Source organism: Cynocephalus volans, chromosome 15 (genome assembly GCF_027409185.1).
Source record: "Cynocephalus volans isolate mCynVol1 chromosome 15, mCynVol1.pri, whole genome shotgun sequence".
NCBI classification, from domain to species: domain Eukaryota; kingdom Metazoa; phylum Chordata; class Mammalia; order Dermoptera; family Cynocephalidae; genus Cynocephalus; species Cynocephalus volans.
The window spans coordinates 28,788,613-28,812,269 of record NC_084474.1 but is presented as its reverse complement, the minus strand read 5'-3'; the positions used below and the strand labels follow the sequence as shown (position 1 = coordinate 28,812,269).

The 23,657-nt window shown below is 37.4% G+C and overlaps 1 protein-coding gene across 1 annotated transcript in view; it reads left to right on the top strand.

Annotated features, from left to right (window-relative positions):
• The window catches only part of TRPA1 (transient receptor potential cation channel subfamily A member 1), a 61,133-nt gene extending 45,576 nt beyond the window's left edge, over window positions 1-15,557 (top strand). The window contains exons 18-27 of the mRNA XM_063079898.1: window positions 225-295; window positions 865-1,027; window positions 1,870-1,959; window positions 3,485-3,654; window positions 5,254-5,383; window positions 5,905-6,087; window positions 9,224-9,292; window positions 12,819-12,932; window positions 14,551-14,648; window positions 15,353-15,557. Of these exons, the coding sequence (XP_062935968.1) occupies window positions 225-295; window positions 865-1,027; window positions 1,870-1,959; window positions 3,485-3,654; window positions 5,254-5,383; window positions 5,905-6,087; window positions 9,224-9,292; window positions 12,819-12,932; window positions 14,551-14,648; window positions 15,353-15,557 (1,293 nt within the window). The remainder of the gene's footprint in view (window positions 1-224; window positions 296-864; window positions 1,028-1,869; window positions 1,960-3,484; window positions 3,655-5,253; window positions 5,384-5,904; window positions 6,088-9,223; window positions 9,293-12,818; window positions 12,933-14,550; window positions 14,649-15,352) is intronic.
• The last annotated feature ends 8,100 nt before the right edge of the window (window positions 15,558-23,657 follow it).

Below are 23,657 nucleotides of genomic sequence, written 5' to 3'. Positions count from 1 at the left end.
AGATAGATTGAAGCAAGTAATTGCAGCTGTATAAAATGGTTCTCTCCAGCTTGTGTTTTTTTAAAAATTCTTGAAATAATTTTTAATTTATCAATTTTTCTAAAATAAACAGGTGTTACTTTTATAATATCAGAATAAAGTTATAAAACCAGAAAACAAAAAGCTTATTTTGTACTCAGTAGTTAGTATGACTATATTTTTATTGCTATTTCCTTATTTCTCAGGCAATGGTACAACATAACCGTGTAGAGCTTCTCAACCATCCTGTGTGTAAAGAATACTTACTTATGAAATGGTGGGTATTGAGTAGTATTTCCTATTTAATGCTGTCCCCATTAAGTCTATTAAAAATCTTCTAAGCAATTATGTTTTAATGGTATTTTAATGTTTTAAATTTTATTATTTTAATGTTTTACATTATCACAAAGAAATAAATACCAAAGGCAAATTTTGGTATTAAAAATGCTGGTAGTATTTATCTTTGATACTAAGTGAACTGTTTGAGGGGTAGAAGGGAACTGTTTTATAAGACATGAAGCAGCATCCTGGACCCTGCGTTTTAGTGGACAATGAAGTGAGAAGTGTGTTCTAGGGAAGAGCCCTCAACTTGGAGTCAGAACGTACGGACTGAAGTCTCTGCTCTTTCATATATTGGTGAGACTTTAAGTCATGATTTGCTCAGAAGTTGAAATTTGTTTTCTGAAAATAAAAAAGGTGAATCAGGAAAATTTCTTGGTTCTAAAGTAAAATGAATTTACCAAATAAATTTCTGAAAAAGAGATTATAACCACTTTTTCCGCAGGTAACTTAAGTAAATATTTTTGTTTGAAATGACTCAGTTATGGTTTGCTTACTTTTTTGTAGGTTAGCTTATGGATTTAGAGCCCATATGATGAACCTAGGATCTTACTGTCTTGGCCTCATACCTATGACCTTTCTTGTTGTTAATATAAAGCCAGGAATGGCTTTCAACTCAACTGGAATCATCAATGAAAGCAGTGATCATTCAGAAATATTAGACACCACGGTATTTTCAAACTTAAACATTTTAAAATAAAGGATTATAAAAGTGTATTTTTTTCTTTGGAATAAATAATAAACTAATCTGAAATATTAAGACTGATTATTGATTGATTTTATTTGTGATATATATATACAGATTTTAATTGATTCTATAGACTATAGAATTCATAAATTCTACCAATTTTTAAAAAATCTTTTGTGGAATGAGAAGGAATATAAATAAATAGGTCAATAAAGGAGTTTGTGAACTAATTTAAAAGGAATTAATATCTTTGAGATGCTAGCTTGAATGCTGAAGTGTAATGTTTAAAATAGGCCTACAAGAAAGCAGATTTGTGGTTGCCAAGGACTATAGTGGGCATGGGGTTTCCATTTAGGATGATGAAAAAGTTATGGAACCAGGTAGTGGTGATTGTTGCATATCACTGTGAATGTACTTAATGCCACTGAATTGCACATTTTTAATGTACATGTAAAATGTAAAACTTTTAAAATAGCAAATTTTGTTGTGTGTATTTTACCACCGCTTCAGATATTTTTAAATAGGTCTACAGATTCATATTTTTTCTTTTTAATTCAATGGGCAGTTTTTGAACATCTTTTAAGAAGGACATTATGAAATGATTATGTGTCATCTCTACTAAATGAGATGAGTATTGGCATCACAAGAATATTCTGTTTAACTTAAATGTGGACAGTCCAGAAAATGAAGCAAAAGAAAAACAAAATAAATATTTTTGTTTTTATTCAGCAGAAATAAAATTTTTGTTTTTATTAAGCAGAGAAAGTTAGTGTCTTATTTTATATCCCTCAAAACTACTTGTCTTACAATTTTTTTTGTTTCAGAATTCAACTCCAATAAAAATTTGTATGATTTTAGTGTTTTTATCAAGTATAATTGGATATTGCAAAGAAGTGGTCCAAATCTTCCAACAGGTACATTTTGCATCTATAAAATTGTAAATATTTGAATATGCAGAACATAAATTAATTGATAAACTATTATTTGAAATAATATTATGCTATAATAAAATCACATAGCTTGACTAATGTATGGATTAGAAATACCAAGCCTAAACTTTTCAAAATGTAGAATTCACATGATTTTAGGTAAGGTCACTGTTTGATGTATCTGAAAAAGAGATATTTCACTTTTATTTGTCCATATGAATCTGCATGGATACAAATGATCATTATGAATTACTTTTTTGTGTTTTTCTCTTGCATCATTTTTAATATTGTGCTCACATAATGGTTAGATTTTGAATTTGATTATTTTAGGTGTAAATGTTTTGAAAGAATTTATCTGGCCCAAGACCCAATTTCAAATGGGTCTTTCTTTGAATTCCTTTCTTAACAGGAATGCTTTTCTTTATTGGATAAAATTCCAATTTATAATAAAATTTGGTAACTTTTTAAAGCATAATTTTTACTTTATAATCTATATTTTTTAAACAGGTGAACCAAGTTCAGATCAGACCCAAGAATTATGGAAATTATCTGTAGATTCTTGCTTTGGTTGATAAATAGCATGGATCCTTTATTTCTCAATGTGGAGGTTTAAAGCTTTTTACTATTTATGTTTTTGTATATTTTTGTAAATATTATTTTTATGAGTCATATACCTCACATAAAATCTCATTTTCTTTGAAAATTTTCTTTGTTACATCATGTAAGCACATGGATATTTGCATCAAAGAATGTTGATGATAATACTGCTTTGCATTTGTTTAATATTATACATTGCAGGTACTTTCATATATACACTTTAAGTAAACTGTCATAATTCTGAGAGTTAGACTCTATTGTCCCATTTTTCTTTAAATAATTTAGGGTGTATTAATTAATCTCTCTTGCCATTATTTTCATTTTTCTAAAATAAAAACTGCAGATTATGATTTAAATTGAGCTATAAAGTTATGCGAATTCTCTCTCAGATTTGATCTCCGCATTTTCTTATTGATATTTAAATGTTCTACTCTATGGGATATTTAATGTCCAAAACATGAAATCTTTAAGAATACCATTATGATTTGTTCTTGTTTCCTAATTAAGTCACAGTATGGGTCTCAAACCTCTTTAGAAGCAGCTTTAGTTCATACGTATCTTGAGAGATCCACATGCATGTCCTTATGTAAGCAGAAAAGTTCCAGGAACCACTAAACCAACTTACAGTTCCTCAGAAGTTTCCTTAAGATGAAATGAACTCTACAGGGAAAATTCAGAAACTTGTGGAATTCTCTCAGGCATCAGACTCCCATAATACCAGGTCAGCAGATGACTCTGGGCCATCTCCAATACTGATCCATACTCCAGGGGCTCTCAAGTCAGCAGGATGGTGGGAAGTGGCTCCTTGGTCCTAAACCTCTCCAGCTGTAATACCAGAAAAGTGTTACTGTTTACGTATATAAGATCCGTAAGATGCCAGGATGTGATATTTCTTCATTCTTTTCAATCCCAGAAAGGGAATTACTTTTTGGATCATAACAATGTCTTTGACTGGATTATCTACACCACAAGCATCATTTTTGTGCTGCCCCTGTTCGTTGGTATACCAGCTTATGTGCAGTGGCAATGTGGAGCAATTGCTATATTCCTCTATTGGATGAACTTCCTATTGTATCTGCAAAGGTAAAACCAGCTTGAATGATTACTACATTCTTTAAGCATAATTAATGTCAGAAGAAAAGCTATTATAAATTGCATAAATTTATAACTGGCTGATTCCTTTTCAAACTGTTTCAAAGTGTGAAGATAATTTTTTACATCCTATTAAGGAAAGGGTGGAGGGTATTCTAGAGTTCAAAATGTAGTCCAGGGTTTCTCAGTCTTGAAATGATTGAAATTTGGGACCAGATAATTCTTTTTTATGGGGAAATGAGGCTGTTTTGTATATTGTAAAATGTTTAGCAGCATTCCTGGCTTCTACCCACTAGATAGCAGTAGCATACACCTCACCCCAGTTGTAACCATCAAAAATGCATCCAGACATTGCCAAATGTCTTCTGGATGCCAAATTAGCGCAGGTCAAGAACCACTGGTCTAGATACATCTAGATTAAATGCGAGAAGTAAATGGGGATAAAAGTGTTGGCTATTCTTGTTTTATCTGGTATTATTTGATAAAAATTTACTTGGGATTGAAACACTCAAAATGAAGCAATAGGTAGTATGGGGAATAAAAGGTGCTATAAGAGAAAAAATAAGCCCAAAGAACCTAATTCTACAGAGGGAAAAAGCTGAGTTCCCCTACCTCTCACAATTGCTAATGTTGGAGTTAAATGTTATTTCACATATTCTTTACAGTAAGAAGAAGAAATATTATTACTTACATTGTATAAAAGAAGAAACTGATGCACTGAGTCAAGTAACTTGCCCAAGCTCTCAGCTAGTAAATCAAGACATAGGTATTTAACCTAAGCCTTTCCGACCTCAGGGATCATGCTTTTTCCACTGTATCCTCTCCATTCTGTGTCATGAGCACAGTGGTGTAGAATCAAGCCTGGCCCTTGGAGAGGATATGGTATGTTGGGAAGAGTGGTGACGCAGAAGTCAAGAGGATGCAAAACAGGTTCAGGCACTGTCATTGCCTTGCTTCTGTCATTTTCAGTGATCTTGGCGAGTTACTGGACATCTCTATGAACATAGCTGAAGTGCTTTTCAGCTTTAAAATTTTGTGATGCCCTCATTTAACGAGTTTCTTTAGCCAAAGCAAAAATACAAGTTTTTAGCCAGATGACACACCCACTATCTATCCAAACATTTCACAATTCAGAATGCTTGGGAGCAAAAAGGAAATCTAAGGTGGTTGTGAGGATGGGTGAATGTACATTGTGTGTTGTGTGCCCTGCAGTGGGTGTCTTCGGGTACATGAGCTCATCTAATCAATCTCTACTTGATGTACCATGCAATTCTTCTAACTCCTTTATTAAGCATTTGGTAGAATTTTCTTTGATATTGGGAAGCTATGATTTTTCTTTCCTCCTTTGGTTGAAGTAATATCTGGGGTCAAATGGTAAAAGATAAACAATAAAAAGAAGGGGGGAAAAAGCAATTTGATGAACAGATTAAAAATAAGACTTGATTATTCATGGATTCCCATGTTTTTACAAAATAACTGGCCTCGATTATCTCATCTGTGATTTATTGCACGGTAAATATTGTCACTGAATGAAATACACTTTGTCTACAAAAGTGACTAAATATTTTAATATTTTGTTTGTTTTTCTAGATTTGAAAATTGTGGTATTTTCATTGTTATGTTGGAGGTGATTTTGAAAACTTTGTTGAGGTCAACAGTCGTATCTATCTTCCTTTTTTTGGGTTTTGGACTCAGCTTTTATGTCCTCCTAAATTTACAGGTGAGGCAGTTGCGTCAGTAGTTGATTTTGTTGCTATGAATATTGGAAATATATATTTTTTATTTATATATTTATTTATTAATATATATTTTTATTTTTATATTTTTATTTATATTTTTATGCAAATATATATTTTTCATATATATTTTTAAGCACAATAATTTATGCTTAAATCTCAATGACCTAGAAGATTGACAATAACATAACAGTATTTGAATATTTTAGTTTTTTATGTGCTAAAACTATTTTTATTACAGAAACAATACAGTCTTACTAAATGACTTTTTCCATTGTCAAAAGTTTATGTGTAATGCACAAGGATTTGTTGTATGTGCGGGAAAGATCTTTTTTTATGACTTTACCACAGTTTATTGATATTTCTTATCACTGCATTTCAGTAGCATTATGCCTATGACTTTCTATAAATATTCTTAATATAACTTTTATCACTGTACTCTCCAGGAAACCTTTTTTCATTACATACATTTTGCATTCATTTTTACCTTCCCATCTTTTCCTAGGATGCATTCAGCTCTCCACAGCTTTCTATACTCCAGACCTTCACCATGATGCTAGGGGACGTCAGTTACCGAGATACCTTCCTAGAGCCATTTCTGAGAAATGAATTGGCATATCCATTTCTGTCCTTTGCACAACTTATTTCCTTCATAATATTTATCCCAATTGTTCTCATGAATTTACTTGTAAGTAACTTATCCTTGTATTTTCTGTTTATTGATCATTGGGACATTTAATAATGATAGTTATTCTTAGCTTCCTTAATCTTTCTCCATTGGGGGTGTTGGGAAAGGGGCTACTACAAAATGCATTCATGCAACATTCATTTAGTACCTGGGTGTACCAGGCACAAGAGGCTCAGAGGCTGCAAACATACATTTACTTGGCAAATACTTACCAAGAATACCATGCACTGTTGCAGGTTCTGGAAAACAGTGGTGAACAAAACAGACCAATACCCAATCTTTACATGATTACAAACTAGTCAGGAAGTTAGGTAATAAACAAATAAATATGTCTCATAATGTCATGGGGGCGATAAATTCTGTGAAGGACTAGGAAGCAGACAGAGTAAGGCGGTAAGATGAAGGTGTGTGCTGCTTCGGGGTTAGGATGGGGGTCAGAAGTTAGGGAGAGACCTTTATGGAGGGTATTGTCTCTACCCTCAAAATTTTACTGACCAGAGATTCAAGCAGGGAAGAGTCTCTCATGCAAAAGGTGTCTGTGGCATTCAGGTGCCTACTTTAACCCAGTCAAAGGCTAGGCACACTCAGCAGACAGGAGAGTGCCCATCCACATAGGATTCTCCAGAGAATCTGCTGGAACCATAAGCATCTTGGCCAATCCATCTATGCATGCATGCACACATTCAACCCACTTTTTCTGAGTCTGACTGTGTACCAGAGACTGCACTAGGCATTGTTTCTGGAAAGAAGAAAAGAATACAGACTCCTTAGTGTTTTGATCCACTTATTTGATGCAACACTAGAGTTTTATTTTGGTGACCTAGAAAAATCAAGGATGACACTAGGAATGATAGAGAATGACATTCTTCTCTTATAATTGCTTTTGGGAGATAATCATCCAGAAGAGAATCTGGCTTAGCAGGTGTACAGGTTGGCACGTCTTGGAAGAAAATCAAACCCAACAGAGCCAAGACTGATGTTCTCTTTCCTTTGTAATCTGCTACTGCCTCTCAGTAGCATCTGCTAGTCATCTTACTCAGATTTTTGGAAGATATTCTCCAGGCCACCCTCCCCACTCTCCTTAATTCTTTCAATAACTGTTTGCCTCTGACATCTACTTCCAGTTGACTTGCACCCTCACGGTTCCTCATCTAAATCGCTGCAGTGGCCTGAAGGGTGTGTCTAAGTAGTCTCCTTCTGTCTAATCTGTCCTACAAATTGTCACCACAGTGATGTTCTGATCATGAAAAGGTGGGCCCATTAATGGCTTTTAAAATTTTTTTTCTATGACTCTTCAAAAGCTTCAATCCAGTCTAAACTCATCAGCATGGTACACAAGGGTCCCTGTGATCCAGATCTCACTCTGATCTTACCCAACTCCCTATGTTCCCAGGATTGACCCAGACATGCAGGTCCGTGAGGGTGCCAGGCTTTCCTTCATGCCTTCTGGACTCTGTTCCTCTTGCCTGAAACAACCTGTGGGTTAACTGTTTCTAGGCTTTCACAACTCAGCTCACACTCATCTCTCATGGGCAGACTTCCTTGACCAAAGCCCTGCCCCCCATTACCTTACTCCTAATTGGGTGTCCCTTCCTTGTGTTAGCATAGTTTTGAAGACATAAATCAGAAGAAGATAATAATAATAAAATCTACCTACTAGGTTATTGTGAAGATTAAATGAATGTTAAAACAGTGCTTGACATATGTGAAGCATTTAATATTGATCTATTCTATTGATCTATCCACAAGCTCAGATGTCTTTAGAGCCCAGGCAAGCATCTTAAATGTGTGAAGCAGCTGGTATGAGACAGTTAGTTTTAATGGGAGCTGTTGTAAATGAGAGAGAATGCCCATTTAAAGGCTGCAAATTAAAAATCAAAAAACCTTATCCTGCCAAATAAAACCTATTTACTATATATGGTTCTCAGAGCTAGTCTGAAAGCACCAGAAATTACTGTCCCACTGTTCCTTTACTCAGCGAATATTTTGTTTACCTACTGCGTGCTCTGCTCTGTTGTAAGGACTGGGCATACTGTGGTGACCTTGACAGACAGAGCCTTTCTCTTGTGGAGTTCCTTGACTTTGAGCTCCTTGAGCGCAGTCTCTGGCTTTTCCTCTCTTGTGCAGTGTGCAAGATGCTGGCTTGGCATAGGCAGGGACTAAGTGCCTAAAAGTCAATGAAAGAATGATTGAAATGAGGTGGTTTAATTAGACTGAGTAGAATGATCTAACAGCTTCTCCTCACCTGATTCTGTCTGGCCATGGATTTCTAGAGGGGTTTCTCACCAGAGCTTTACCCAGCCCTCAAGCATACGTTTTCCTGATGAGTATATGTGAGATATAAATTCTTTCGTTCCTCAGTTTAATGTTTTAACTTTTTCATGATGTCAAGTCACTCTTGTCTACCTTAGTGGCTAAACTCCTGGAGTTTCCAACCATGTTGCATGGCTACACCCAATTGCATTTTATATGACATCACCACATCCTCTCCAAAAAGAACATGTTTTTATCTTAAGTTAAAATAAATTTCAGATTAATTTATGTGTCTTAAGTTTTCATAACAGTTAAGATTACTGGACCCACCAACGTGGCTGATGTTGCAAACGTGTGTAGGCTTTGCAGTTTTCTGTAAGATGTGTTAGCAAAGCACTATGCAGCCACCACTAATAGATCACATGCCCACTCCCTCACTACTTTAGCCAGAGAGAACTTGCTACTGTTTGAATGTTTGTGTCCCTCAAAATTTACGTTGAAACCTAGTCACCGAGGTGATGGTATTAGAAGGTGGGGCCTTTGAGAGGTGATTAGGCCATGAGGGCAGAACCCTGATGAATGGGCTGCCCTTATAAAATAGGTATGAAGGAGCTGGTTAGCCCCTTTTTTGCCCTTCAGACATGTGAGAACATATAGAAGGCACCATCTTTGAGGAATGGCCTTCAGCAGACATCGAATCTGCTGGCACCTTGATTTCAGACTTCCCAGCCTCTAGAACTGGGAACAATAAATTTATGCTGTTTATAAATGACCTAGTCTAAGGTATTTTGTGATAGCAGCCTGAATGGACTAAGACAGACCTGAAGTGCATTTTTAGATGGGTCATTAAACTGTCATGATTAAATTTTGTGTTGTACTTCAGATTGGTTTGGCAGTTGGTGACATTGCTGAGGTCCAGAAACATGCATCATTGAAGAGGATTGCTATGCAGGTGAGTGTTATATTTATTTAAAACTTATTGAAATTAACACCAATGTAACTATTTGTGTATAAGAATAGCTGATTTTCTGAGAACGTAGTTATTTAACATGGATATTTCCTCAATACTCAGGAGTAACATACTGTGTCCATTTGCTGTTCTGTGGTATACCTGCTATAATAAAAGTGTCAAAAATGATTTTTAAAATGTCCTAGAGTGATCTCAGCAGAGAAATTAAGAAATTGCCTTGGCCTCTTTTTTATGTCAACATGTGGCCAACTGGGTAGCTAACTGCTGGACCAAGAACATCACTGGCTTGAGGTAGTCTATATTGTCACAGCCCTGCTATTCGAAGGAGTTCCTGATATTTTGGGCATAGAATTACATAGTCCTTACAGAATGTTTTATATTAAAGTTTTAACTGTGTCCATGAGCTCTTGTTCTCTTGGGATATCCCTCTGTTTTTCTAGAAAATTTGATGTAAAATTTGCTAGCATCAAAGGCTTCTGGACAGGTTCTTGTCTATTGAATCTTGTGAGGTATTGTCCTGTCATTACAACACAAAGTTATTCCTATGCTCCTAATTGCATTGTCTTTAAATTTCAAATTCAAATGGGAATATTTGATGCTTCAAGACTATCTGATGACCAGTTACATATATACATTTAGAAACTTAGGTCAGTTGAAGGGAAAAAAAATCCATGCTAACATATAGCTTTTGCTTCACTTTTGTCTTCTCTTTGCTTTTCTTTGTCACAATTCTTTGTTCTCTGATATTCATTCAGCTATACATTAGTATTGTAGCACATGGTATGTGCAAAGTGCAATACAATTTAGGGAGAACTCAGGGGAAAGAAAGGAATGTGATCTCTGACTTCATTAAGTAAAATACATCTATTTACCACACCAACTAAACATTCAGAGAACAAAGTGTCAAAAATCAACTTAGAACCATTCTTAAACTCTATGCTCTGTGACTTAGCTGTGTATTATGCAGAGACCTTGGAACATTTAGAGAACAAGGACATATGAATTAAATGATTATCCAGTACAGACAAATAGATGCAAAGATAATTAAGAGAATGCTTCGTGGAGGAAGTGGGATGAGTCAGTGTTGAAAGGTGGTGGTATTTAAAAGGGCAGTGAGACTGTTCTTGAAAGAAGGGTCCGGCAGGAGTGAAGGGCCAACACAGAAGAAGGGGAAGCGCCTAAGGTGCCATCACAGGCCCCTTTCCTGAAAGGATGGTTCATGTTAGAGGATGATGAAGTTGCTCCAGATGATGGAGGGCTTCATTCAAAAACAGTAAGGAAAGACCTTAGCTTTGAAAGAAATGGCAGCAAATGATGTGCTCAGGTAATTTTGTTAGTGAGTGGAGAGTTATTTTCAGCCCTTCTAAGGCATGGGGACACAGTGAAAATGGTATTTAAGAGGATCTGGGAAAAAAAAAAAAGATGATCTGCTATTTTCTCTTGGTTAAGTGGTGAAAGATTGGAGGAAGAACTGATGGGTGATTACTATAACAAAGATGGAGTTTAGGACTCCAGTTGGGTGGATGAGGAGAGGAGATATATATACTCTTGGCAGACATGGCAGCAGTACCTCATAACTGTCCTAATAACTCTTTAAGATACCAGGGAAAATAAATAAGAAGAATAATATGAGCAACAGCTCCAGATAAAATGTTCTGAGGAAGCCCACTAATCTCCGGATCAGTGGGGTTGAGTTGAAAAGCATGATCCTGTATGGTGTTTACTCTGCTCCCTTAAACCAAACAGCATGGAGCCTAGTACCCTCATTTGTCAGTTCCCCATTTTGGATTAAGAACAGCATTGACTAGAAAATGAGGAAGCTCTTTTCCCATTTGCTTGAATTGTTTTTCAAGCAACTCTCTACACGCATTCAGAAATCTAAGTCTGAGCTCACAACACAACTGGGAGCAGAAGGGGACAGGCAGCCATGCATTCCATACGAAGCCATTTAGTCCTGTCACAGAATCTCTCACACACAGTGAGGACAGCACGTGCAGGGAGACGTGATCATTATGGGAGCTGTCGGTTCCTCAGGGACAGGATCTGTGAGTGTTTGGAGGGCTTGAAGGTGTTTGGTTGTTTTCTAACATTGGTATGTCCACTTTCCAGCACAGTGCTGGCAACTTAGACAGCACATAAACATTTATATCCCCACCACAAAATAGGAAAGGAAATCCACAGAGTGCACCTTACCCTCAACATGGAAACCCTACCAGTTACAGGAGGTGAAGATGACCTCCTTAGCCCCTCCTTAGACCTTAGCCCACGGGAGCCATGCTCAGTGGCTCCCCTCAGACCCACACCAGACTTGGGGCTTTGCTCGCCAATGTACCCCAGGACATGTTTGAGAGAGGCAACTGGCAGGTCCCATGTAGACAAAGAACAGGGTGAAGACTACTGTGTATCTTATTTATTGACAAACACTGGGCTTGAATAAATCTTTTTCAATCAAGTTTGAGTAAGTGAATAATAACATGTGGCCTCTGAAAAGTATATATGGCAAGGGGAAAGGAATGTTACCCTAAAGACCCGAGGAAAAAATGGACCCCTGAAAATTATTATAGAAAAGGTCTAACTGGTATTTCTAATAAAATACAAGAAAACATAGCTTTTCTTGAGATGGGAAATATTATGTTAAGTGGGGTAAATGCTTTGCAGGGAAGCCAGATAGACAGTGTGTCACGTGGGAGACACTGGGGGCTTACCATCTCACCATTTATGACTATAAATTGCTTAAATAACCATATACTAGAAAGCATATAATCTTAGATTACAAAGCAGATTCACTATATGACAATTACAATAAACATATTTAAATAACAGACACAAAGGCCTATAAAAAATTAAAGATAAATTTGGCAAATGCAAACAAAAAAGGCTGAACATATGAGAATTAAACTAAATGTAAACTCAAGGTAAAAACATTAAATGAGCTAAAATATTGCATCCCCGAAAATAGAAATTACACCTAACATAGGTCATGAATAAACCATTTTGCACCTGATAGCACAGCATGAAAAATTTATAAAATGCTCTTAAACATGCTAGTTCTAATTCATTTATTTCTTACCTTTCTGTTCTCCTGGTTAAGCAGCCCTTCTGCTCTCCTGCCCTAGGTATATACCCATACCATTCCCATTTGCCACTTGTGCACATGTTGTAGGACATGTCATTATGCCCCATGAGTACAGACTGTCTTTTTCTTCTTTATATCTCAAGTGTCAATGACAGTCCCTTAACAATAAACACCTGTTAGCTTAAATTGCATCCCTTCTTTAAACAACTTGCCCTTGACTGCAGATCACTGCCTTTGTCTTGTGGACGAGGTGAGAAGCAGGGGCAGGTGACTGTGAGCCAGCAGTAAGGATGCCTGTCCAGCCAGCTGTGGTGCATAATCAACACATACGAGTCAGTTTTCATTTTGCTGTACTAACGATTGCATCTGTGCAGTCTAAGAATTCCAGATACTAATTAGTCATCCTATCAATAAATCCAAAATGCACTTTAGGTGGAACTCCATACCAGTTTAGAGAAGAAGCTGCCACTCTGGTTCCTACGCAAAGTGGATCAAAAATCTGTCGTCGTGTATCCCAACAAACCCAGATATCATGGGAAGTTATTAGTAAGTACACTTAATAAATAAAATCAATAATGTGATGCTGCTTGACATTCATTCATTATGTTATCCCTAAGGGTGCCCTTTTATTGACTTTGAGCCTGCTCTGGCTGTGGGAAAGAAATAGTTGTGCTTTAAAAAAAAAAAAAAAAAAAAAAAGAGTACATGATTAGCCCATGATGTGAAATCACAGGCAGTGGGAGGGAGACATTTGCTGTCCTCTTCCAGGTGGCTTATCCATAGCATCTGTGTTAAATATGGGCCACGTGCCTGTGAGAGCAGGTACCTGGTGGGGGGACCAGCCGGACCCTTTCAGTGTCTTTATTTCAGTGGAAGTACACTTTGTTTTCTCTAGTCACATGTCACTTACATTTATGTGTAAATATATGTACATATATATGTGTATATGTAGAACACACAATAAGGAATACACATAAACATACACACAACACACACACATGGGGAGTGCCAACTATAGAAAATATATAAAGTGATCAAAGACTAAGCAAGGCTATTGGATTATAATGGAGAAGGGGCCATGCTAAGAGTCAGAAGTACTGGATGCTAATCCTAGCCATGCCTGGACTCCCTCCATCTCTATGGCTATTCTTCCTGAGATCTCTGCAGGCCAATTTTCCCTTGTGTAGTCATAAAATGATAAAATCAGTCTAAGTATCAGTCTAGGCTTTATTCTAACTCCATGCAGTCTCCCTATCATGATTTCATTTGTATCCGTGGTCACAATTACTACCTAAACACAGAACATTAGCAATTGATTTCTCTAGTCTAGAGCTCGCCTTTCATTTCCAGGCTATATCCAGCTATGTGTTTGTCATATCCGCTTGTATGTTTCAAAGGTACCTCAAATTCAGCATGTTCAAAACCAAACTTCACTCCTTCCACATTTCAGCCCCTCCTCACATCTCCTACAGGAAAAGACTGGAAAAGTCCCAGTCCTTCTCTAAAGTTCCTCAGTGTAATTGATCTCAAGACTTCTGCAGGCCAGCTACCCAGAGTCCTGCTTGACACCATGCTCTCCCTGCAAGTCCAGCCGGTACCCATGTGTGGTCCATCTGACTTCCCAGGCGGCCTGTGCGAGTCACCATCTTCCCTGCCTGGTCATTTCACATCTCCCCTTGACCCTCCCCAGTCCAGCCATAGTTTAAAGGATTCTAAATTAAGACAAAATGTATTAAAATAACATTTCCGAAATTTCTGCACATGAAATTTTGTAGGTATGTTCAGTTGTGTTAGAAAATGGTGCAGGGTGGTTTTAGAGAATTAACAACTAATCTTGTATGGAACACCCCCTCCCAAGATGGGCATTTTCATAGGAATTTATAAAATGATTCAGTTAAGCCCTTTCCTAAGCAATCCCCTGCCCCATTTTACTTCTACATTGTCTGTACATTTTCCACTTTTCTCTTATAATATTTGTGTATCATTTATAGCTCTCCACATGCCTGTTTCCCATAACAAACTGTGAGCTCCTTGGAGACCACATTTGTGGCTTATGAATATCTGTGCCTGCAAGCCTGGATCAGTGGCTCAATTTTGGCACATGTTCAAGAAATAGTTTCCCAATTGAATTCAGCTTGAGTAACTATTATGTTTTATTCCACAGAGTATATTTTATGATTTTTTTGGCAACCAAGAAACAAGACAAGAAATACCAAATGCTGATACATCTTTAGAAATGGAAATATTGAAGCAGAAATACCGGTATCTATTTTTCCTTCTATCTCTACTTGAGAAATTTAAAACTCTTAAATAATAATGCATGGTATGAGGTTATATTATATATGGATGTTTATTTATTTCATATATTACTCATGCCTTATCGACTAGTATATAATATAGGTAGTATACTGAGAATCATGAGACATTTTTAATACCCAGCAACTTATTTGCTGCTGTTCACCAGTTTGCCTTCCAAGGGATAAGTGAATGAAAATTAAAATGCTGATGTTCTTACTCTTGGGGGTAAGTATCATAACCTGCATTCTTCCTGAGCCATCTGAATTCATACAGCAAAGCCCTGAAAGCTTTTGAAGATCCCCATAGTAGCTGTGTGGTGGACATTGGTCATGCATGAGGGCTTTAGGGTTAGTTTACCTGAGTTTAAACCTCTATTTGGCTACTTACTCTGTGACCCTGTGCAAGCTCCTTAAGCTTTCTGTGCAATAGTTTCTCGTCTGTAAACTGGGAACAAAAATAAACTGCCATTAAATAACAGTGTAACTTTGGGAAAATCATTTAAACTTCAAAAATATGTATTCCTTGGAAGGATTACAACTACCATGAGGCTACAATCTGAGCAAACTAATCTGATATAGAACAATTTTCTAGTCCCTATGCTTTCCTATACTCAGAAGAGCTAAAAGAGGAAATGAAAATAAATTCCTGAAATGTGTATGTTCTTTTAGGCTGAAGGATCTCACTTCTCTCCTGGAAAAGCAGCATGAGCTCATTAAACTCATCATTCAGAAGATGGAGATCATCTCTGAGACAGAGGATGAAGATAACCATTGTTCTTTCCAAGACAGGTTTAAAAAAGAGCAGTTGGAACAAAGGAATAGCAAATGGAATTCTGTGTTGAAAGCAGTAAAAGCAAAAACACACTTCCCTTAGCATTAGTTACCCAGATTTTCAGCAGTGTTTCCTATAGGGGGTATGAATGACTTACTGGGTCTAATTCCCAATTTGGAAAGAGTGAAGAAGAGCAGAAATCCAATTGATTTCACCACATGAAAGTGTGGTGCCTGCATTCTATTTAAAAGCAAACTATCTTTTTCTCTCTATTCTGCCAGTCACTTGTATTAGGACTATCCTTGCTGCTGTGTTCAAGTTGGACTTTAATCTCATTGTTCAGATGGGTAAAAAACTAATTTTCTAGAACACACATTTTAATGATAAGGAGTGGTAAATGTAACTAGTAAGCTAGAATGCAAATACTAATACTGAGTTTCTGCTTGATAGTTATATAATATATGATGCTGCTATGGTTTGAATGTCCCCCAAAACTCATATTGAAACTTAATCCCCAATGTGGCAGTATTGAGAGGTGGGGACTTTGGAAGGTGATTGGATCGTGAGGGCTCTGCCCTGATGAATGGATTAATCCATTAATAGATTAATGGGTTACCACGGGAGTGGCATTGGTGGCTTTATAAGGAGAGCAAGTGAACATGTTAAGCACATGCTCTTGGCCCCCTCACCATGTGATACCCTGTGCCACCTCGGGACTCTGTAGAGTCCCCACCAGGAAGAAGGCTCTCACCACATGTGGCCCCTTAAGAAAATATAAGAAATATATTTCATTTCTTCATAAATTACCCAGTTTCAGGTGTTCTAAGTGACAGAAAACAGACTAAGACAGATGCCTTAGGTAATAGTCTCAAGTATTAGCAATGCCTTAGATAACAGTCTGAAGTTTTAGATTGAGTTCTACCACTTGGAAAGTTTTGTGCTGGAAGAACCTGTGGGTGGCACTCTGTACTATTCCTGCTAGGATTAAGTAGCCCACCCTTCTTGCTGCTCCCAATACACCTCTGTCACTTTAAACCATACAATTGAAATACAAATTAATAGACCTTATGATATGCATGAATTTTACTGTAGATGATATATATTATTTCTATATTTTTTATTTGGCAATAATTGTAATAAATATAAAACCTATAATAATTCCTCAGTGATTGTGTGAGCCTTTTATTGCATTTAGTTTTTTTGAGCTTTGCAAAAACACTTCGATCACATATGCCCTTTTATCTTTTGATGTCTAGTGCAAAGTGTGAACTACTCACACACCTCCTCACTGATCTTTTCAGGATCCTTCTCTTGTTTTATTTTATTTTCCCTTTCATCATGACTGTCACATTTATTCCCTCACTACTCCCAGGAGACACCCACTCTAATGAATATGTCTTTGGCTATGTGTGTATCATTGTGTTGCGTTGGACAGTGTTGTTTTGAGTGTGTTTTTATTTACATAGATGTCATTATGCTCTTATTCTGTTTTTTACTTCTTTCTACTGGATATTATGTTTATAGGATAAAACAATGATACCATATGACCATTTAGTACAAGGCCTCTCACAGCTGCTTACTATTTCATGGTGTGCCCACCACATTTGACTTATCTATTCTAGAGATGGACATCTTGGTGGTCCTCACCCTCCTGCTATCACACACATTCTCAAACATTCAGTCATACAAAACAGCAGAGTGTTGAGTAACAATATGTGATATTACAAAGCCAGACATTTTTACATTTGTGGTCCAGCAGATCATGTGGCCTAGAGGCAGTGTTGTACATGCCTTAATCTTCTATACGAAGATCTTAGTTCTTCATTTTCCTTAAAACAGAAAGGCTGGAAATTCACAATACAGGAGCAATAATCAAGGACCTCCTGATGATAAAAGCAAATGGTCTTCCCTGCCTTCACACTTCTGAAATTTCTGTAGCATTGCACGATACAGATCTTCAGTCAACACTTACTGAGCACTAAGAATGTGAGAAGCGCTGCAGCACACCTGTGGTGGGGGACATTGAAATAAACAACCTGTAAGCTCTCAAGAAGCTTTCAACTTAATATGTCTTCATTTACTTTCTGAAGTTCTCTCCTACTTTTACTCCCAAACATTGCATTCTTCTGCTTTGTCACTATTTTTCTGTCTATCCCTTCTCTCTTTGACTGGCTTTTCTTTTCTGCCAGTTAGCTCGATGTTTTTGTCCCCGAGGTCTATACTTGACCCTCTTCCCTCACACTCCTTCTCTTTACAATCTCACCATCATCATAACTTCACTTATGTATGTACCTGACAAATTGATATAATCTCTTTTGTTCCTTCTCCCAAAGTCCAGTCCTGCATTTCCATAGTTCTTCAAATTAAATACATATCAATCTGAATTTGGGGGGATTCAAATTCAGACTGGTATGTATTTAATTTGAAGGAGTTGGTTGGGGTAAACCAACTCCTACTGATTTCCTGTTTTCCATCAATAGTACCAGTGTTCTCTTGGGTTCCTAGAGTTGAAACTGACATACTATGTTGTGTTAATCTTCCTAAAGTAGAGCTCTAAGTCTTCACATCCAGGCTAAAATCTTTAAAGATTTCTTTTTTCTTTATAAGTAACCCATTCTTTTTTAACCTGGCTCTTCAACCTAATTTAGCTCTATCTTCCAGTATTCTGCACTTTAACAAATCAGAAGACCCCTGTTTCATCAAAAATCTTCATGATTTCCCATCTCCCTACCTCTAACTACATTCTTTTCCACCCAGAATGTCCTCTCGGCAACTCTTTTAAAGCTCAGTTTAAATGGCACCTTCACCTTGAAGTCACCCCCTAATGTTCCCAACTGATTGCCCTCCCTGCCTCCTGGGCACTGGTATACATTGCCTTTCTCCTCTGGTGCTTCTGCCTGCTATGATGACCATGACTTACCACACCCCTCTGCCAGCTAGTGGGTAGACTCCCTGAAGTTCACGACTCACTATCATCACTGATATTTCCAAGTGTTGTGAAGAAATACACCCTGTTTCCTTTTTTTTTTTTTTTTTCCATCTTGTATAGCTCCTGGCACAGTACCTTGCACATACTCATAATAGATGCTCAATAAATACGTATATACTTAAATTAGATAATGAAAATCAGTGAAAATAATATTACAGGCCTGAAAGAGACTGCAAGAAAATTGGATCAGTCTGCTTCAAAAAAGTAGCTTAGTGTCTTGTTCTATTGGTACTGTGTCCTAGAAAAGTTGAATGACTTGCCTCTAAGGGGTGGAAGAATCATTAAAACACCACTTTTCTGTCTCCCCACTCCCCACTTCAATCTGGGTTGCTGTTACTGTTTTTTTTACAATTTTTAACTATGGTTAGCATGGGCAATAGAAAGAGTTTGTGCTTCGCAATAATACTGACTCTGATTTCTATTGGTTGAGTGACTCTGGATATGTCTCCTCATCTCTAAAATGGTGATAACAGCATACATTCCTTATGGTGTTGATAAGATTGGACAATATGCACACAGAGTATCTAGCTCAATAAATGTTATTTCAGTGTGTTTAAGAAAACTGACTTACCTGAGCTAACAGGAGATAGAAAGGAATTTTCATATTGTACCAATTACTCATAGAATCTCCTTGGAAATTCATTAAGTGGCAGCCTGATAGATGCTGAAGCTCTCAAGTACTCGTGGATTCCATTAGCCAAACAAATCCTGGAATAGGTGTATCTGTAGATTGGATGCCCCCACCCTGCCCCCAACATCACTGAAGCTTAAATTCCACTGTAACTGTTGAGGGTGGGAAATCCTATTAAGGTAATTGAAAAGTGGGGACTTGAAGAGGTGATTAAATTGTAGGAACATGCTGTAGTGAAGGGATAAATAATGGTGGTCATGGGCATGGTTCTGAGACCTTTAAAAGTAGAGCACATGAGAGGTTAGTCTCTCTCTCTCTCTGCTCTGCCATTTCTTGCCATGTGAGACCCGTGCATTGCTATATAGTCACCACCAAAGAAGACTCACTAGATGTGTTTCCTGGACTTTGGACTTCTCAGCCTCTGAAACTATAAACTATAAATTTTGTTTTCTTACAAATTACTCAGCTCTATGTATTTTGTTATAAACAACAGAAACAGACTAACACAGTGTACACAATAAAAACCTCACATTTGGAGAAAACTTTGATTAAAATAAATATTTTGGAACTTTTTTTAATCTTTATTTTTGCCTTAGGCTCAAATCACCAAACATCAAGGGAGCACCTCTTACTCTGCAAGTCAGAGTAAATTATCATCCTTGAGCATTTTCTAACCATTTTAGACATTTTGATGTGAGCAGATTAAATAATGATGACAAGAGAAAGGCTTATAAAGTTTACAATGTATCAGACACTGCTCCAAGTGCTATGTATTAACTCATTTGATTTTCAAGACCTATATATGGTAGGTGCTATGATTACTATCACCCTCGTTTTATGAAAGAAATCATGATATTTCCATGTTGAGTAGTTTCTTCAAATCATATTGTTGAAATGTGAACTTAGGCAGTCTGCTTCTGGATTTTGTGTTCTTATCATGAAGCTGTACCGTTTCTTAAATACAAATTAGGGAAAAGAGCATTCTTTCCTCAGCAACTTTATACTTAAAAGGTTATTGAGTGGATATTTGCAATGTAACATTCCTAGGTAAGTGCCTTTGAAGGTTAGGAGACACGGGACACTACAGACATAAAGCAAGCATCCAGGTGCTGAGGCCAGGATACCTGAGTCATAGGAAGTGTAACCACTCTTTAGCTGTGTGACTTTAGACAACATACTTAAACTCACTCTCAAATGGGGATAATAAGAGCGCACACATCATAGAATTGTGCTAAACATTAAATAAGTTAATGCAGGTAAAATGCTAGGAATAGTGACTTGGCACACAGTCTGCACTCAGTAAATACTAGCCAATATGGAAGAGTAAATAGTTTGTAAAGATCTGGAAGAACAATCATTTATTTAAAGCATTTTTTCTCTTTTTATTCAGGCTGAGAAAAGTAAGAACTACATGAAATCTTAAAAATTCAGCCATCATATTGTATTTCAGAATTTTTTTCCCAGCTTGGTTCCCAAATTTCTCAAACATAATTTAATTTGTGCACTTGTTATGACCTCACTATCTTACCAAACCATGAGTGAAGTTTTGTAAGTTGTGAAAACTCAAACAAGCAGATTGCCTCTTTTAATAGGACTAAAATAGACACTGCACACATAGATAGTCCTTTTCCTAGTCAGATATCTAATTTCAAGTGCTGGTGATTTATAAGAAGATGGTGAAAATAAAACGTATCACTTGAGATCTAGATATAAATATTAGTAATTCTAAGAACTCCCCTGGTTCTCTTTCTATCTGTTAAATGTGTTTAGGCCACAAATTTCTTTTAAATGCTGATTTTTAAAGGGTGATGAGATTATAAAAGCACTTTGGAAGTTAGCTGCATCCTTTCAAAACAATTAATCATTGGCCATGGTAAGAAGCAATTTTTTTAGCCTGTCAAAGTACATCTAAGATACGTTTAACTCTAAAAATCTCAGCCAGCACCTGTAGCTCATGCTGGCCCAGGGTCTGGGACTCGGGGCCCCAGAACCCAGGTGACCCAGGTGACTACCCTGTTGCCAAACACAGCTGCAAGATAAGGAGTGCCATTAAAGTGAGACTACAAGAACTGGGAACTGAAAAACTTCCTGCTGACTTTATGGAAATGGTGTCTAACAAGCAGAATTAGTGCCAAATGACAAGAGGAGTTGTCTCAGATTCTAGGAAACATCCTGGTTCAGTTCACTGTGTGGCTTCATGGTGGGTTAAACTTCACTCTGTTACAACTGAACCCTCTAGTCTGAAGTCTACTAACATTAACATCTTTAATAGCTTCATGCCTTCGAGCAACAGCAGTGTCAGCAGGGAGAGGAGAAAAGACAGGAAGCTGCAGGCCAGGCCTTGCAATTTCCAGCTCCAGTCCCCTCCCCCACCAAAAAAAGAAAAAGATTCTAACATTTCCACAGTTTCCTAGGAGACCAAAGGGGACTTATGATCCTGAGCTGTGACCCTACTGAGGTCAACAGTGCAACCTCTGAGAAAACCAGCGCTCTCTAGGGATGTGGTTGATACCGAGCTAGAACCAGAAGACCTCATTGAGGGAGATGTCCATTTTGTGCAGGAGGATCCATTATCTCAGGGAAACCTACAGTGACAGCTACATATAGTTCTGCTCATCCACCTATTGAGATTTATCGGGCACCTGTAGTCCAAAGGCAGATGGTGGTACTAATTTAAAGAGACTTCAATTTCAATTGCAGCAGAATAATATTTAGGTTACCAATAAATAGATACACAGAACAACAAGGTATATAAAATGGTAGTTTTATGTGAATCAGAAGTGCTTATCAGGTTAAAGGAGACATAACCCTCTCTCCAGAGCCAAATCTAAAAAATATGAGTGTTGAGGAAGAAAACTCTCAAAAGAAAAAGTTTTCGGTGGTAACTTCAGTTGTTTTTAAAATTTGATGAAGAAGAGGAGAAAGAGAATGGTAATTATGGCTCATGATCTGAAAAAGTGTCAGCAGTATGTCAGTACCAGCAAACTTGAAAGGAAGGCTCACTTACACCTTCTAAGCAAGCTTGCAAGAATCTAATTTTGAAGCAATACCAACATTCAGGAATCTGTTTGAAAAACATCTAACTATGCTGCAGCCCTGCACAAACAGTTGCTACTAAAACTCAAATTTCTCATCAAGAACTGCAGCAGGCATGGTCCTGGGTCAAAGCAGGATCCTCAGTTTAAGTCCCCACTTAAGAGCTTTCACAAAAGAGGAAAATGTGGGGAAAAAATTAAATGGCTCATTTAGTGGATTGAATTACGGTCCCCCCGCTCCGAAGCTTGAGTTGTGTACCCCAAGTTTTATGTATTAGAAACTTAACCCCCACTGTGAATGTAAAGAGGGTGGGAAATCCTATTATGTTAATTGAAAGGTGGAGCTAAGAGGTGACTGGGTTGTAGGACCAAGTAGTAGTGAATAGATTAAAAAAGGTGGTCAGGGGTGCGGTTCTGAGGGCTTTAAAAGAAGAGGAGAGTCTTGTCTTTCTGTCTCTCTGTTTCTACCATCTTGCAATGTGAGAACACTGGGTCACTGTCATCACCACCAGATGAACTTCAGACTTCCCAGCCCCAGAAACTGTAAGCAATAAATTTTGTTTTTGTTTTTGTTTTTTTTTACAAATCACCCAGTTCCATGTACTCTGTTATAAGCAACACAAACGGACTAATACAGCTCATCAAAAGCAATCATTTTCCTGTCTACAGGAAACTCAGTAACAGCAAAAACTCGGCAAATCAGTCAAGATCCATAAGTCTTACAGACACAGATTATTGATTCTAAAGGAGCCAAAGCTGTCTAAAGAAATTGTTGTGGAAATAAGACAAGAGCAGGGGCTGAAGACTGCACATATCTTTACCTTCAGGGCACCATAGTCAGACACAACATCTTTCAACCAGGTAAACATGCAAGTACCAAGATTTCTGGGATGCTAGACGGTGCTCCCGGTCCTTGAGAAACAGGGTAGGTCCTGAGAAGGAATGAAACCAATAAGCCAAACTGCAGTCTTCAACTAGAGACTCAAAGTCTCTTTCACTCCAGCAGTAGCATTTGGTCAGCAGGCAGCTTGATGACCCAGATGGTTGCCTTTCAAATGCTGAGCGTGGTGCATAAGGCAGAAAACTCCTGGAGTGCTGTAATACTGAACTGTAAATATGTATTACTTATCACATTCCTGTATCAGTTTGAAAACTTTCCCAATTATAAATGTGCCAAAAGTTATTTATTCATAGATTGAAATTTAAATAAGAAGGAAAATGCATTAAACCAAATTGTTTCTATACTCACAAGAGTAGAATCCCAGTTCTGCCTTTAAAATCAGCAGCTACAGCATCACAGTCTAGTAGTGGTTATCTCTGCCCTTCCTTCTGTTTGTAAGAGAACAGAATGGCCCTTCTCTCCTCCGAATCACTATAGACTTAACACTCAGTGTGCAAGATCTGACCACACATTTTACCATCCTGTAACTGCTATGCTTGAAATGGATTCAACCCAAGCCAGTAAATGGCATTGTCAGTAAATGACCAACCAGAAGATGAGAGATTTTGAAAGTTTCCATCAACTGGTGAATGACAGTCCACAGAAC